At 34.5% G+C, this 18,864-nt stretch overlaps 1 protein-coding gene across 1 annotated transcript; it reads right to left on the bottom strand.

Annotated features, from left to right (window-relative positions):
* Nucleotides 1-313: 313 nt before the first annotated feature.
* On the bottom strand, nucleotides 314-18,300 carry LOC120345776 (tubulointerstitial nephritis antigen-like). Its single transcript, XM_039415325.2, has 10 exons — nucleotides 17,182-18,300; nucleotides 10,638-10,701; nucleotides 9,644-9,738; nucleotides 7,267-7,372; nucleotides 5,959-6,095; nucleotides 5,299-5,461; nucleotides 4,163-4,359; nucleotides 2,375-2,498; nucleotides 1,510-1,555; nucleotides 314-1,135 (listed from the first exon to the last, which is right to left on the bottom strand). Exons 1-10 carry the CDS (start codon nucleotides 17,765-17,767, stop codon nucleotides 1,001-1,003), a joined length of 1,653 nt encoding a protein of 550 aa, XP_039271259.2. The 5' UTR covers nucleotides 17,768-18,300; the 3' UTR covers nucleotides 314-1,000.
* Nucleotides 18,301-18,864: the final 564 nt, after the last annotated feature.

Raw genomic sequence — 18,864 nt, 5'->3', positions numbered from 1 at the left:
TAAGAAAAACTGAGAGAATAAGAAATTTTTCTGACGGGGCAACAAAAAGAAGAAAACGACCAACAAGAACAACAACAACGACATAATAACGAAACGATCCATAGGTCCAATTTGTGTCCAATAATATTATAATAATAATCTATTTACCTGCAATTTTTCGAATATGATTTTAAATCATTGTTTTGTGTTTTTATAAATAAATAGTTTCAGTAAAAGGAGAGGTTTTCTTTTAAATCTAGTATTCCTTCCTGACTGAAAATAAAAAAACTCAGTAGACAATTATTTTTGTAGGAGGTATTTATTACATCAGCAGACAAATTGAGGCGAGCGTTGACTACGACGTCATGTATACGTCATTAAACAAAAAAAGTAAAATACAAAAAACATGTGAAAGAACAGAGGAGTCTTCTAAAACATTGCTTTTTTATGCTGAAATAGTAAAACTGCGATTACCACTTGCTGACGAATGAAATATAAAGGTGGACGCAATGTAAAAAAGAGGTAGAAACTAACGAGGTATGGACATACAAGATTCTCTTTATAACTAATCTAGGTAACCATGCATTGGAAATTGAAACATTAGTCTATTAATTTCTACTTTATCATTAGCTAAACTAAATAGAATACTAGTAAAATCAGACATTACACATCAGCTAAGATATTTATAGGTATGCAAATGATAACTAGTTTTAACTAATGGACAACTTAGTTTATGAGATATATTATGGTTTTTTGATTTTTATTTCAAGTATTTTCCGGACTTCAAAAATATATTCAAGACCTCCAATTCGACGCGAGTTTTTGTTGAATTAAAACAGATATTCAGGTAACAGTGAGACTTTGGTCCAACATTGTGTTACTTTTGATATTCCGCACGGTGGCAGCAATGCACCATTCTGAAACCTATTATATGACGTCTATCTAAGGATATTATTTATGATAACATGAACGGGAGTACAATTGTAATTATCATTGCAAAGATCTTTTCTTGGTTTCAAAGTCACGTCATCATTTCTTCATCGACTTTGGGCCAAACAGCAATTATCATACTTTCTATTTCATTCGTATTCGAACCTTTATTTATTCGGAAATACCCTTTTTCGCCCCAGTGTTTGCCCCAGGAATTTTGTACAATCTGGAATAACAAAGGAAAAGCTAGATCGGAATAAATTTATTAAATCTCAATAATTACGATAATTTATTATTCACATAATATAACAATTTATGTCTTCCAGTACAACGAGGGTGATTCGATAAAGATTGGTCGGCGCTCCAGAAGTGTGTGTACCAGTATGGAGGTAACTAATTTTGTTCGCCTACTTTAAATCAAGTTGTGTAAATGAACTGAAACCTATGGGAAGGTGGTATATTCACTTGACCAAAACAGACAGACCCCGAATTTGTAATAGAACTAAAATAAGAAAATTGGAATAAAATTATGGCCTAACCCTAACCCGGTACACACACTACGGGAGTACGGATTGGCCAACATCGGTGAAGTATACTCACCCAATATTTCATTAAACTTCCAAGCCTGTTCCTCTCTTCGCCCCATCTGCAATTTTTTTTAAATAACTATTATTTTCATTTTGCAAATCTCACTGAGAGATTTACGAGTGACTTTTCGGAGTACTAAGTTAGGTTAGGTTAGAGATTGATATAGTTATAATCCCCATTTAATAGCCTCTCGTGTTCCCTACTGAGTTTGTGAAATAACGCTTGCAATTATCAATATGTTGTACTTATAGCATCCCTTCGGCATCTACTTTAAAATCACGTGTCCGTAAAACGTCATGTTCACGTCATGGGCCCAGACCTAACCAGGACTAAAAGATAGCCATAACAGGAAACTAATTCCAGTGGTCTTTTACGACTATTAAGAACATGAATGGTAACCACAGTCTAATCATTTCGAATACTGAAAACTAAACGCTAGAAAAGTCGGATTTTTTTATTAGGTAACAACAAGAACAACAACAACAACGACATGATGACGAAACGATCCATAGGTTCATTCCGTCCATTTCAGGAAACTAATTTCTATCGCCTTTTATTACTATGAATGTTAACCACAGTCCTGACCAAATCCTAACATGTTGATTTACACAGAGATCGCCACGAACACCACCACTGTAAAATGCTTTACATGGAGTCTTGAAATTTTTTAAGTTGTCAAGGGAATTTAGTGACACATTATATAGTTTGTTGGCCACCACGTGTGTCTTGGGTGAAATATAAAAAACACTAAATATACATCGATTAAATTAAAACAAACTTGGTTAGCAAATATTGAAAACCGACTTCATAAAAATCGAAATTGTAACGGGACTTTATGAACCTATTGTGTATTACCACTTCCTATACATTGACTTACCCGACAATTTTAACTGAGTGATAACTTCTCTTATTAGAATTGGAAATGTCTTCTATTGGGAATGGGAGAGAATTGTAGATGCCAGATTTGTACATGAAAAAATCTTGCGTTATTTTCATAGTTGCTGAAAATAAAATATCAAAACAATTACAAAATTAGAAAAACAATTAGAAAACTTTTTTTCTGTATTTGTAGCCATTTCATTGACTACGCCTTTGCATCAAAATTTGAACAATATATCTTATATATTGTTTATAATCATAGCAGCCAGACATAGTGTGTTAAAGACATAGAGACATAGTGTGTTCCTTTGAACGGAAATGTTAAACAACTATAGGTCATAAAGAATATTGGGTACTACCGAAGTATGTGAACCAAGATGGCGGACACGGGAACGTAGTATGTGTACCAGGTTAGCGTTAGGCCATAATTTGATTTCAATTTCCCTTTTTTTAGTTCTATTACGAGTTCGGGGACTAGCCAAGTGACTCACGTAGTATTTGTGCCTGAAATTATAACTTAATCCTAACCTGGTACACGTACTACGTTTCGGTGTCCGCCATCTTGATTCACATACTTCAGGATGACCGAATATGGATGACCGCTTTCTTTATCTCAGTCAGGGTAACATACCACAAGTATGTAGTTTAAATCAACATTATCCCGATCACACAATCACAATCATGAGGTTCCTAAAGTATTTTACCTTTGGCAAACGGAACGAGAACTCATAAAAGATGAAACAGTTCCAGAACTGTTGATTCAGGTTAGATATACAGACTCCTAAAAAATACCATAGCAAACTAAATTTTGCAATATTGTATATGAAAATATTGTCAGCGTCGAATAATGTCTCGACCACATGACCCTTTTTTAATCAAATTAGCTTTCTTTTATTCAAATACCACTTGAACTTGACCAGCATTTACGCCCTATGCTATGTATGAGTCAGTGATATTTATTTTAACTTGGATAATCAATCATAGCATGAATGCTGAAATATTTATCCATGTGTATTTAAACAATTTAGAGAAACGAGCTTGATTACTTTGAGTCATTACGATCTTAAGTGTATGATCATTAATTTTATGGAGTTCTTAGAATCACCGATATAAATGACATAAATAACCAGACAATAAATTTCAGATTTATGACTCAAAAGTCGGTGATTTCCTTAATGTCTATGTCTATCTTATATTGACAAATATTTGACTCTGTTTGTTGTTTTTCCTGGCGGAATGTATCTGAAGTTTAGAACATCACAAAAGACATCTATCTGACTTCTTGATTAAGGAGGTCCAATGTACAAGTTACCATAGAAATTTTGGAAGCGGAGTCCTGGTTTACATTGATTGAACACCTTGGCAAGATTTTAAAATAATATTGACAAAAAGGTCGTATTGAGAGTCATTACGACTTTCAGAATGCAAATTATTATCGCTTCTGCTGTAAGATCCGCTGCAATTGTCTTAAGACCCTTTCCGGACAGCTGTTCCAAATATTTATATAACCTTCAATGTCGTATCTCGAAAAAGTTTTCGATTTGATCTGCAATACTTGTGATATGTATCATTCTCACAAAACACGGTTCAAATAAATCTCAAACAAGGTATAATTTTATAATTTTTAATATATGCTAGGTATAAGTTTTAGTAACCTCAAAAATACAAGGAAGAAACTACGAACAGGAAAACGTATATTAAAATTGAATTGGTATTGACCAGTATGAGTTGGGTTTACCATACACCGAATCGAAAGCTTTTAACTTAAAGAACAGTGTCTTCTCACCTTGCACTGGTCCATTATCTTTTATTTCTTTCATAATATCAAGTACATTATTGTTGATTTTGTAAGAAGGTCCCATTTTATAAACTTTATTGGTTCCCTTTTTAGACGGGCATTTTCCTCTTCGACTTGGAAATCGACATTTTCGAACTTTTCCTCGTCGCTTCGCAGTAAATGGGTAACATTCCGATGAAACAGCCCTAAAAAATATTGCAAAATGGAATGCTATAAGCCAATGAATGTACTTGGTAAAAACTAGATGCTCTGGAACCTTAGATTATTTTAAACTATTATGTACCCTTACATGAAATATTCTAGGAAAAGCATGGCTTCAATTTCTTTTTTTAATACATTTAATGAAAAATGTATAAGACGTGCATGTTTGCTTATTTAAATTTAGGTCATGATACCTCACTCTGATAAAAAAAAAACAGAATCACGAAAAAAATATCGGAATCCAAATTTTGTATTGGGGCGTTTGGAGGTGTCCTAATACAAATTTATGCGAGTCGAGTAAAAACCGCTCAATGAAAAATCGAGGACAAATTCAATCCATCCGTGGCGTTTGCAATGCTACTATCACATCGCATAGCTTCTTATATTATTTTCATTGCTTGCACTAATTATACTTTTAAAGATTTCACATCTCTGCTTGCAATCCAATCTATTACCTCACACATGGTGAATTAAATTGGGTGGACAATGCAGAACGGGGAAGATTCATTTTTTTTCCAAAAGCAAGTAGCTTCTTACCTATCGTTAAATATCAGTTTGCACAGTGCTTTGTTTTGAGTAAAATACGTATATAGACGTTGTATAAGAAAAATGAGTATATATAACTATGCGACATCCACAAAAAATTTGCAAAGTAGAGGTTATTGCGAAATATTTTCTGGTATAGTAATAATAATTATACAGAGTAACCCAAATTAACAGAGCTCAGGTCATTTAAAGAATATTCTCGAGCGAAAATAACTTTTGTGCAAAGCTTCTTAGATTTTGGAAACCTTTAGGTAAAATCATACACAAACAGAAGTTTAATTAATAGATAAATTCTTCGTCATTCCCATAAAAGTGATTACAAAAATTATGGTTGGTGTTTATTGTCACCCTGTAAATTTATATCTTTGATTACTAACCCTTTCCTACGTAGGAACCACCAAGCTCTGTCGACTCTTTCTTTTCTGCAGTTTTGTCTTTTTTTCTTTTTCATTTTATGACGACATGAGAGTAAATGTTGAGGAGATAAATCTGGTTTGAGTAATCCATTTGATTGTATTGCTAGACGATCTGATGCCACACCTGGGACAAGGCATTAAAGCAAACATGAAGTCACCAATTGCATTTATAAATGATCTAGTAATACTGAAACCATTTTTTGTTGTATATGCTAAAAATGAAAGTTAGTTTTAAATGGGATTGTCATATGTTGTTTGAGGTTGGTATATATCGTTCGTCAAAATTTACCCAAACTAAAAATATGTGAGAATAATATACTCAATAAAATTCATTCCTCTTCCAAGAAATATCAAACATAATCGTGAACTTTCGTTAGATCACAGTCCAATTTTTAAGACAAAACTGGTTGTTTAAGTTATATCTTGTTTTGTTTGAAACAGTTAGATATACTTGCTATTTCTTAGGAAGTGATTATGGTATTTCTTATTTCAAACTTGAATACTATCTCGTACGGTCGCATACAGCTACTAAGTAGAAAGTAAGGAGAAAGGATCTACAGTTTATTATTACGTAATATTCTGGTACCCTCTAAAATATAAAATACGTGTTTCAAAACTAACTTGTTGTGGAAAATGCCCAGGAGCTCCCACAATTCCCTTGGTCACGTGGTGGCAGTATGTACGAGGGCCACCGTAATCTTGCGTCAAACTCTTTTGGCAACTCTTCGCTGACATAAATTTTGATACCGGTCATATTTCTGGGAAGTAAAATAACTACGTTACATTTCAGCGGTGTTTCCAACTTTAGTGATTATTAACTTCTGGATAATATTTGATCGATAAATTATAAAACTTCGGCAAACGGTGATGCCAAACATGTTGGTCTAACTCTAGTCCAAGGGTCACCAAACTACGGCCCGCAGGCAAGATCCGGTCAGTGGCGTCGTTTCATCTGGCCCGCAATATGGCGAATTTTTTTCAAGGGATGTTTCCCCGATCATCGATTTTCTTGTCATTTGTAACATTGGCCAATCAGCAAGATGCAAAAAGTGACGTAACAATAGACCCTTTGGCATCTGCTCAGACACTTTTGACATAGAATATTTGCGCTTTGCATTTTGCGCTAATAGTACAAGTCACGTTAACTTTTGTACTGCTCACATGCGGATATTCAGGACAGCAATTGTTTTGCTAACAGCTAACCTTAGGATAGTTGTATAGAAATCTTGTATATTGTTTCGCTATGATGTTCTTGATCTATATTTTGCGATATAGAAATTAATATTCAAGACTTCAGAAAGGTAGAATTTATATTGTTGAATAATTTGAATGGATTTTCCGACTTTTGAAAATTTGTTGTATTGCATTGACAGGAATATTTGTGTTTTTCTACACTGTTTGAGTCATACCTAGAACGCGGTCAAATGACCCCTGGTCTATTGGTTTTTATTTGCCGTTTCTTCCGCCTCAAACAATTGTACAAAACAAAACTGTAGGTAGAGGGTTGACGCTTTTGACGCCATGTCTAATGCAAAATTGCTTACGTGTGTTGCAGCTTTCAAATATTCAAGGCCAAGAAAGTGAAATCAGTTCGGTTTATAATCCGTTCGGCTATTGGGCTTTGATATCTTCTTAGGGTTAAGATTAAATAGGAATAATAAAATACAAAATCCGATAAACGTTCCGTATCTCGTTAAATTCACACTATGGGTAAGCCACAACTGATATGCGTATCGATAAAAGCCTTTTCAACACTTTTGTGGTTTATTTAATTGTACATTCGCGGTTCGTCTGTGATATCACAATATTAGAAACCGCCCCCGTGGGAGTTGTCAAGTATAAATAAATCCAGCGAGGCAATATCTAATTTCGCACGTGTCGCGAATAAACTTCATTGATCAAATTGAAATAAGTCATTAAAATGATCACCTTACCACCTCAGGTGCTCTCTTTGTTCCCAGTCTATACCGGATGCCGTTGTCTAGTGTCTCACCCCAAAAAAATGAATAATTACCGGCAGTCCATCCATACTCGCCTAAAAATAACAATTTGATCAAACGAGGACAGATGTTTATATTGCGTCGGTTCCAGGGATGATGTGGTCGCCGCTCGTTTGTGTAATAACTTTTTGAAAAAAAAACATCAACATTAGAACATGAAATTTTTCAGTCACGTAAAAAAACATATACGAAGATGTTTTTATGACTGGCTATGCAAATGACTTGATGGGACTGCGTTCAGTCAAGGTTGGTAACACATTCTATCGTAATTATTTGACATTAATGATATAATTTATCAGCTTCGATTAAAATTATGCAATCGTCAAGTCATCGTCGAAAACTCTTTGAGTACCGCGGCAATGTGTTTATCCTGGCTTCGTTTATACCTCATTTCTACCAGATTTGTTCCGCAATTTGCCGTATCGTAGTTATGATCCTATATCTCAGGGGTGGGCACGGTTTTTGGATCAGGGGCCAAACATTTTGCCCACCTGAACTGGCGAGCCGTGTAAGTATGACGTAAAGAGTCACATTTTATAAATAATGTTGACAATGTTACAAAAGCAACAGTGGAAAACGATAAACCTCAAGCCAAAACTAAATTTAACCGCAATTTCCACAAATTACTCGAGGTATTTTTACCAAAAACATCAAAATTTGGTTCCAGTTTGTTTGTGGCAGCATCAAGCGGGCCAGATTGAATTACCTAGCTCAGGGCTACTCAACTGGCGGACCGCGGTCCGAATCCGGACCTTTCGAGTATTGGATTTGGACCGCACCTAATTATTTATTTTGGACCATTAGCCCCACTTTTTGAATTTCCTATTATAAAATGACTTTCATAGTTTTGAATATATACGAAAAGAACTATAACACAATAATAAACAATTTTAATTTGCTACTAATCGTTAGTCGGTCGAGGAAGTGCTCGTTTAAGGATGCCGAAATATCATTTCTGGAAAGACCGGACCCAAATAAATTTAAAGTTTTGTTTGCGGACTTTCGATAAAAATAGTTGAGTAGCCCTGAGTCCTAGCTGACCGGATTTGGCCCGCGGGCTGTACTTTGCCCTTGTCTGCTATATCTCCTAAATATGATGTGAACTCAAACAGTTTCTCAGTATAGCACAGTGGAAATAGCATGCAATTGAGTTTCATTACAGTAAATTAAATATAGGATTTTAAATAAGGTGTAGTCGCCAAATTGAGCTATTTTCAAAGCACTTCTATTCGAGTTAAAGTCATTGCTAGTTAATGCCAATCAACGATACAGCTCCGATTTATTGTCGAACCGAAAAAACACAATGCATTCACTTGTTGGCCAAATAAAAAGTCATTAACCGACATCAAACATTACTTTTTGAAGATGAACCTAATCTTGCTTGATTGATAGCTGAAAATTTTCCAAGCAATCCCATATGTATAAGTCTCAATCATTCAGTCAGTTGTTTATTGAATTAAAAAGAAAAGAAAACCACGAACGGCTTCGCACTATACTGGACCTTTATATCTGTTATTTGTTATTTAATAATGGTTTCACTCTGTTTTGTTGTATATCAGGGCGTCTTTTCAAAGAAGGGTAAATCATAAAAAGTTTTGCTCGGATTTGATAGATTAATAGCAAAAGTCTGACAGGAATGGTATCTCAAAATCGAATCCCAAACTTAAAGAGTTTCATGGAGGCTTCAGTTTTCTGGCATACTTTTGCATTACATCATTTTCGACTGTCTATTGTCGAATCAGAATCTTTTTGGAATGTCATTTTTATGATTCAATACTCAAGTATCAATCAAGACCAATGTACATTTTTAAAAATGATAAACCAATCATTATGACGCAATGAGTTTATGGGGCATTTATCGCTCTATTTACATACATTATGAATCCTAGATATATCTATTACTGTATAAACGTTTGTACGTGTTTTAATGCAGTCGGCTCGTCCAGGTACCGTTCGGGATTATGTGAGTTTCGTTAATATTTATGAGCATGTCACGCCTACATTATTAGACTTTGATTCAAAAACTCAATAAAAGTTTATTTATGATAGCAACCGAAATTGAAATTACTAAAAATGTGAATTGCTTTGGAAAAATGTACAAAAAATGAAATGAAAAAAAAAACGTTCTCATCGTACTGTTCAATCCGATTCTTTCCAAAACACCGAACCTTTGGATATCACAGTATTGCGTCCTGAGGTATTGATTCAGAACGATTCATGTTCAGGCTAGCGCGGCCTAATATTAGAGGGGCTTATTTTTTTATTCATAAGTTTACCATTTACTTCTGAACAAAGATTATGTTTACCTCCATTAATCACTTCAATAAGATTTGGTTGAATAAGACACGTATTCTCTTCACATGCAAACTTGTAATATCCATTGATGATTCTTTGACAAATACTAAAATACAAGGATTAGATTTTCAAATCTATTCCATAAGAGAAATGTAATATTGAAACGCTTGACAACGATTGGATATGGCCTGTGTGAAAATACTTGGCAAAAATGGTTGATTTTGTCACAAACTTCATGTTATGTGATGTCGAATGCACCCAAGTATTATACGGATGCATCTGTAGTTCTGGTTTTATATGTACATTAAATGCAGACTTTTAGCAGAAAAATTGTATCAAACGATCGCGCGTACAAGTTCAATGACAATACGAGCCAAACGCTCAATAATATACATTTTGAAAATTCACGACTGATGAAAGTTGATATAAAATTATGACGCGAACCAGACTACTCGACTGAGCGGTCAAACAAACCTGCGAGACACCGTCAAAATTGAAGATACTTTCAATGAATGCTCGAATTATAAAAATTTCACGGTCTGTGCCATCAAAAACCAAACCAAAAGTTCACGTAAACTCAAATTGATAAACGACGCGGTCGCAGTCTTTGTCTACAACGGGATAAATTGGAATTTCCTGAATTCCTTGCAATAAATGGTAAATATTCCTGTATATTTACTGTAAAAGTTAGGCTATTGTGCACCGCACATCAATTCGTGATAATTTTGTTACTATATATATGGTTAAATATTTACAAAAAAAAAATTCGCCAATTGTGTTTAAATCTCAAAAACTATAGGTAGACTTTCGTGAATCAATTTTGCCGACATAATAGGATACACGTTACCTATATTTGAGAACTCGAATTATCTTCTATTGATAAATTTTAAGGACTTGGCTTGTGCCTAATGCTCTGAGCACAGAGAATTATAAACTAATACTTAATAACCAGAGTACTAGCAATGCACCCAACAGCCTTCAGAAAAATACAAATTCATATCATACCATTCATTGCAGTTGAGCTTAATTTTGTCATCAAGTCGGTAACCTGCTCCCTTGTTGTAGCAGACTGTGATAAAAGAAATATAAAAACAAACCGCGTCATAATCGGATTAGATGCATGATGTGGTATTTTCTGCTCCGGTGGGTTGCTCTACATTACTCCCAAGCAAATCCAATTATGGGACTAATGAAATGAAAGTATTTTATCTGCAGATATTGTGGCAGTAATACTTTACAAACTTCCAGAATTTATAAACTTAAATGACTGTATATATAGCACAAATTGCGAAACATGTATGCAGCAAATATAGGTTTTATTGTGGCTTCCTTGATTGTAATCAAGTCTATTGCTTGTTACAGTCTACTACTTCAAAGACTTACACAACTCGAAACTGTCTGTCGGGGCAATTACTGTCAAACATATCAGCTTTCAAAATTTAAGGGGGTTTCGCTCTAGCTTCACAAAAGATCAAAGAGAATCCTGAATTCGAAAGTTTTTTAATTAAATACTTGGAGTTGGAACTATGGGATTTATTTATATTGTTGAAACGTGATTGATGAATATGTTATAATATTTAAATTCGAAAACAAAGGGAAAAATACCCAGAGTTGATCTATAACTACAATTCCTACTAAAATGTTTCTGGACCTCCTGAAGTATGCGCACCAAGATGGCGCACAACCTGAACTCAGGTTGTATACCAGGTTAGGGTTCAGGTTATGCGACATCTTGGTGCGCATACTTCAGGAGTACCTGTTTTTTAGTATAACACAACGTGTTATAGTATAACGTGTGGACTAAACTATATTATAACCTAATAAGTATATAACTCACAATTACTCGTTGACTGATACTGATATGTACTACGAGAGTACCCTTGTTGCCTAGCATATAAGCAAGATTGAATTTAGTGTTTCATGTAATTCTCAAATCAACATGGTGAAATAAATATTTTTTGTTACTTATGAAGTTATGAAATTTGTAAAAACGAGACAACAAAATCAAAGAATGATGCGTGCATTTGAGAGCTCAATATTAAGATCGATTGATTCTGATTAATCCTAAAATTAATAGGTAATGCCAAATCTCATTGTTTAAAAATGGTAAACACAACAGAAAAAAGGAAATATGATAGAGGGCATATTTCGCATCTACGACTTTTTTCAGTAAACTCAACATACTAGTATGACATCACACTCATTTTACAGTAGTCATCATCTATAAATTTAGGGTATAATATGGTTCTTAATCAATTACTGTAATCTTGATTACAACAAAGGTGTACGCACAATTACCGTTTTACATTTTTAGTGATTCACATTAACTTTTTTTTATACTCATATACATTTCCTGGCGCTCGGGAAGTGCATGTATCAATATAGAGGTAACTAATTTCGTTCGCCTACTTAACATCAAGTTGTGTAAAAGGACTGAAACCTATTGGCAGGGGTATATTCACTTGGCTAATACATACATTCCCCGAACTCGTAATCGAACTAAAATAAGGAAAATCGGAATAAAATTATGACTTAACCCTAACCTGGTACAAACACTACGGGAATACCCATTTCCTATTTAAGGTGAATATCGAATGCCTGTCTACCTGCCTCACATCGTAGTTGGTTCACAGACTACTTCAAATTGCATTATTCTTTCTTTTTTGTGTCGTTTGATTTATGGTTTAAATTGTAACAGTATTTTAAATTCTAAGTGATTCAAGAGTCTTGCTGCACACTGACACAAAAATATTTCTGTAACGTTTCGTCTGACCAAGGTTGGACTTCCTCAGACATATATAGTTCCACTAGAACAGGGGTCACCAAACTTTTTGGATCGCGGGCCGGGTATGACTCAAACTGTGTTAAAACGGGCCGGATGCATATTTTTGTCAATGCAATACAATAAATTTACAAAAGTTGGGAAATCCATTCAATTTATTCAACAATAATATATATTCTACATTTCTGAAGACTTGAATATTAAATTCTATCTATATCGCAGAATATAGATCGAGAACATCCCAGGAAAACAAATATACAAGATTTCTATATCTAGACAACTATATCGGATGAACTTCAATATTTTGGAAACACACCTAGTCTACATGAATATCCGCATTTAGACAGAACAAAAGTTAGTGTGACTTGTTAAATTGGAGCAGTATGCGAGGAATTACAGTACTGTTAGCGCAAAATGAACATTGGACGTTTATTTTAGCACAAGAAACGTAAACTGTTTCGTAGAAAGCACGCGCCACGAGTGTACAAGTACATCTTTCGCAGAAAACGTTGCGTACCGGTAGAGAATTTAGCCTATTTTGTCACTGCTATATTTTTAGATTAATTTTTTCATTACTACTATTAAAACTACAACTCCTAAGGAGGCAAATGATAATTGACTTATTTGATTCATACTTAAATTTCCGATACACAATTAAAAACTAACGAATAGCATTCAAAGTCGCAAAAACGAAATATTGTTTACAACCACGAATGAAAATCTGTCAAGGTGACAATAGTGTCTGAGCGGATGCGAAAAGGCCTATCATTACGTCACTTTTTTTTTTGCAACGTGCTGATCGGTCAATGTTACGAAATAAACAAGGAAGACGATGCTCGGGAAAATCTTTCTTTGAAAAAAATTTAGCCATTTTTGCGTGTTATTGCGGGCCGGATTAAATGACGTCGCGGGCCGGATCCGGACCGCGGGCCGTAGTTTGGTGACCCCTGCACTAGAACAAGAAAAGCAGTTGCATGCATATATAAATAATCAGTGTACAACTATGGGAGTTCATTTCTGTATACTTGTATGTAAAGTCTAATAGATAATCGACCGAAACAACCGTATATAAATGAAGCCAGATGGTTTATAAAAGTATGATAAACTGTTTGAAAACATGCTTTTATATCGAATATTAATTCAGTTTGCATCGAATTAGTTAATTAAACTAGAGTCAGACTCTTGTAAGGTGGAAGATCCGGGTTTGGCGCGATCATAGTGCTTTACTTGCACTTTGACCGAAACATTAAAACAATAAACCGCCAAATCTCATGACTATAAAAGGGTCTATGATTTTCATTTAGTTGCTGAGTACTAGGCAAATAAAGGGACGCCCTACTCAGCCAGCTAAAACTGCTTCATTTATATTCACTTTTATGAATATGCGCGGTAAACCCAATTGTTTAATTTAAACCCATCAATCTAAATTATGGTCGACCATATTATTTAAACATTTAATCAGAAACTTGAACCACAAAGTATCATATCTGCGATGAGTTCTTCATCAATATCACTTAACACAGGATAAATCATTTCATTTCAGATATTTTCGACTGAAAAGCAAAGATCACAATGTACGTGCAATCTGTTATAGCGATTGAATTATCGTGAAGTTATAAACAATCTTTCGTCAAAATAAAAATTATCACATAGTTTATAAACTGTTTGTAAATTCTTGGCATCGAATATACCGCATGGCCGAAGGTTCCAGGCTAATTTCACGTTCGCGCTCTTACCATAAAACGAGAAACATCCGATCGGTGGCGACCCCGCAGGATTAAGCAGCTCCAGACGCCGCAAAATAAACTAGATTATCCTCGAGGAATGACACTTTGTTTTGTGTAAACTGACATCTGTGTATAAAAACGCGATGAACAGGAAAACAACAACGCACGTCTTTTATTATTTATTCTCGTTCAATATAATATTTTAATATATTTGTGCTGCTATAAACTTCAATATGTCAGCTAGAAACATGAAATATTTCGAAGGTTAATAGTCACCTGCCCACAAAATACGATCGTATGTAATTCATTAATCATTTTGAACCAGATTTCTCGCGATAGCTAAAATAAAAAAAAATCATTAAATCAATATGGAATAAGCCGGTAATTGTCGAGTTTGATTTTTGAAGAAATTTCGCAATTGTTTTACGACTGGGAAACCCGTGATGCAAATTCATACCAATGCTACATACATATTTAAACAGATTAGCTAGAAATTACCAAATTCAAGTTTAAGAATATCAATAAGCTATACTCAATCTGAACCCGCCTTATTATTATATAATGATTACGTCACTGTACTCCAAAGATGATTAAATTCAGTGTAAGTTTATGAAGCGCTTTCACTCATATCGGAATAAGATTCATTATCCCGTAGATCTATTCAACAGGATGTGCATAATGTTGACATGGAAAAACTACGGCCCGCTGGCCCGTTGGGTAATTCAATCTGGCCCGCCTGATACTGTCACAATCGAACTAAAACCAAATCTGTATGTTTTAGCTGATAATAACTCAAGGAATTTGTTGAAATTGTGATTAAATTCAGTTTCGGCACGAGGCTTATGTAACATTGTCAATATTGTTCATAAAATGTAACTTTCACGTCACACTTACATGGCCCGCCAGTCTATTTGGGGGAAAATGTATGGCCCCGGGTAAAAATAACCTTGCCCGCCACTGGTATAATGGCATTCAACAAACACAACTTTTTTGTTCTTCGATCTTGCTACAGAATTCCTGTATTACGAATACATGCATACGAATCAACGTCACACTTGCACAGAACAACGATTAGTAGTTAGTGCCACCCTTAAGTCGGTGCCATTTTTCCTATTTTAGTTCTATTACGAGTTCGGGGACTCTCCGTGTTAGCCAAGTGAATATACCCCCTGCCCATAGGTTTCAGTCCGTTTACACAACTTGATGTAAAATAGGCGAACAAAATTAATTACCTCCATATTGGTACACACACTTCTGGAGCGCTGTTTTTTTATTATTATATGTGTATTATCTTTTAATCGCCAAAAATAAATCTTAAAGTTCTAGATTGCGCTCATTTAAAAAGATTTGCTTCAATATATTTATTGGCTTATTTCAGGTAATAAAACTATTTTTCTTGGAAGGCAATTAAATGAGATGGCGAGGGGAACGATTGTTTTGATAAAATAATGATGAATGACTTTTGAGACGCCAAGTACTTCTTGACAAAAATTCACGTTATATAAGTAAACGTGCAGTCGTGATTTTTAATTTTATGACTATAATCAAAATATTCAGATCATTCGCTTTTATTTTCATTGTAATTTATATGAACTATAATATAGTTTCGTTCAAATGTTCGCGAGATTTATATTCAATATTCTGAGCAAGAGCTTTTATCAGTATAAACATAACTGACATGAATTAATTTTATCAGACGAGAAATCGTCTTGTGATTTGTATACATTGTCAAATTCATTCATACTCTTGTAATATGAAATAAATTTATTGTTGGACGGGAATTCGTAGAAGTTTTGATTTTTCGGTTTGTGCATTATTGTTTGATACAAAAATAGGACGACCAATTTTTTAACGATTCACTATCTGAATTTACTTCGCAATATCATAGAAATTTCTTATATTTCTAATAGCATAAAATTCTGCAGAATTTCTGTCAATACCGTTCTCGAGGTTAAACCGTTTTGCAAACAATATTCAATATCGAACGTCAAACGTTTTGTTTCCGATATAACGCCTTTTATGCGAGACATAGCCGGCGGCAACCAACAAACATGTCGCGGGAAGGCATCTCAAATACCATCTTTCCGGGCTTGGTTCACAGATACCTTAAGTATTGAATTTGACTTGGCCGTGCAATTTTTACTGAGCAATATTCTAGATTATAATGACTGATGAACTTGAACTTTTGAAAGACGAGTCAGCGCTATCAAGTCTTTGAAGTTGCAATTTTAGAATTGATTTTTGATCAAAATTGGATCATTTATATAAAAAAAGTCAAATGAAAAAGTCAGTTGATTATAAATAAAACAAAATAACCGCTCTGTTCATGAAAAAGGTCATTTCTAAACTTGGTTTATTCAAGTTGATTTGCACTCAATAGTTCGGGGTTTCATACACAGGTCTCTCCTAGCTGCCTAAAGACAATTCCTCAAGTCCAAAATACGATTCTGACAATATAAACCTATCAAGACAAATAAATTTAATATTTGACTTTGATTTTGAACGAAAAATAAATTTGCTCTTCGTCTTGACCGAGTAACATAATAGTACTTTTCAAACATGGTTTACTTGGTAAAATTACATTAAAAAATGTCGGCTTTCAGACATGAGTCCATTGTAGCTTACTCCCGGGCAATACTCAAAATATGATATTTGCAATTAAATATCTCAATACAAACTATTTGTCATTTAAAATTTAATCACAATCTATTTTTGTCGATTTTTATTCTAATAAAATATTGTTCTCCTATACTGAAGATCTGCGTAATGTTTAAGAAAGGAATAAATAAACTATCCAATCTTGGTTGAAATACCTTTTTACACAACGCATAGTCAAGCCTCCTCTCCGCACAAGACAACGTATAAGCAGCCACTGATATCTAATGATCACTAATAATATTTTTGAAAGAATGACATGGAATTAGATTTGGTGCCAAATGTAAACACATTTAACATCTTAACTTATCTACTATAGTCTTATATATTCATAAATAGGGCATTGCAAAATGTTAACAAGGCAAAGTTTGAATTCAAATTTTACCTTCTTGAGATAAGTCATGCTCTGTTGTGGTGGACAATGTTGTCATGGGGATAGTATGAAGAGTTTCTGTCGATTCTGCAGTTGAGGTTTTTTCGGTCTGAGGTTTTGTATGTGAGGTTATTTGTGTGGCAGTTGAGGTAGAACTCGTAGTACTTGTCGTTGTCGATTTGGTCGATGTTTCAAATCCTACCGAGAAGCAATAGTTCACATAGTCTGGACAACAATCCTCTGCCCTGTTACGATAACAGAATTCATCACAGTAGCATGCTGTGTCGTAGAACGGTACTCTGCACGCATCGTCTCGCCCAGAACAGCAACGTTGACTTCGACCCGTTTTATCATATCTTCCGGCGCAATAAGGTCGAACCGGTCTTGGCCCTACCAAACTCAAAAACACTCCCTTAGTGGTGAATTGACGTTTTGTCCGTATGTGGATTCTGTCGCTTTGAAATTGACTTTGGAAATCAGAAGATTTTTCAACAAAATATTCTTCATTACTTTGTTGTATTGTATCCACAGAATTAACGTAACAGTTTAATATAGAAATAATGCAGATGCATTTCAAATAAAGTCTCCTACGTTTCATATCTTGAATTCAAATGTAAATTTATCAATTCATCAGAACATGATTATTTCTGAATTCTCACCAAATAAAAGTTCATTGTGGATATTGCGTAATGTAGAAAATTTGGGCACAAAGGTGCCAATAATTTCGACTTTGCTTGCCAATCCCACAATTTTTTTAATTTAAAATAATATCCAAACTTGAACAAAGTGCGTATTTCATGCTAGTTATATTAAATCGCAAATACAATACGTTAGACAGCAAACAAGCAATACAACATTGTTATAATCTAATATGATTTTCTATCAAAAGACGAAATCCTACCCTTTTTATCTCAATATTTTATTTATCTAGCAATCATCAATGCAATTTCGACAAAAGTTTGTGGGAGCAAGGTAAAAAGAATTTTGAGGCAACAATTTTTATTAAATGAATCGATTTTTTGAAAATATTCACTAAAACTGGTATTCTCTACAAACGAAACTACAATAGGATAAGAATAAATTACCAATTAGCCAGAGTCGTTACTATTAACAGAATTTCAAAAAGCGTTTTGCCAAACTACTCTTTTCCGATCAGTCTAACACCGCTTACATATCTATAGTAGTATGTATATCTCACTGGTTCCTCTTATAATTTTGCTACAACAAGATTATCAAACTTCACTACATTATTGCTGAGCGCACTCAAGTATAAGAAACTATTATAACGTAAAATCCGACTGCTAGGACTTTCATTCCGCGAACTTTGACCAATCTGGATACTACAAACGAATGGAAGGCTATTTTAAGAACCTTAAAAGTAAACACATATCTACACTAGACTGTTTGCACTGGCGCATAAAACGTGTCCTTTGGTTTACCTAAGATCTCGGATAAGGAAATATAACGCCGTCGAGAGAAACAAAACCGATCTACGATATGAATTCGACCGACCGTGCCTCAGAGATACATTTCCGACGAATGCCAGATCAAAATTCCGAAACGTCTGCAGGTGGTGCGAAATCGAGAGTGAAATATGACGTACGATATGATAATTTTCTCGAAAACCAGTTCGTGGTGAAGGCATTCTTTCGATCTATAGACCTCGATGTGGTGGTTTGGGAAGTGTCGGGACTC

This window comes from Styela clava, chromosome 8, assembly GCF_964204865.1.
Source record: "Styela clava chromosome 8, kaStyClav1.hap1.2, whole genome shotgun sequence".
Lineage (NCBI taxonomy): Eukaryota > Metazoa > Chordata > Ascidiacea > Stolidobranchia > Styelidae > Styela > Styela clava.
Note: the sequence above shows the minus strand (reverse complement) of the source record. Positions and strands in the feature narration are given on the sequence as shown.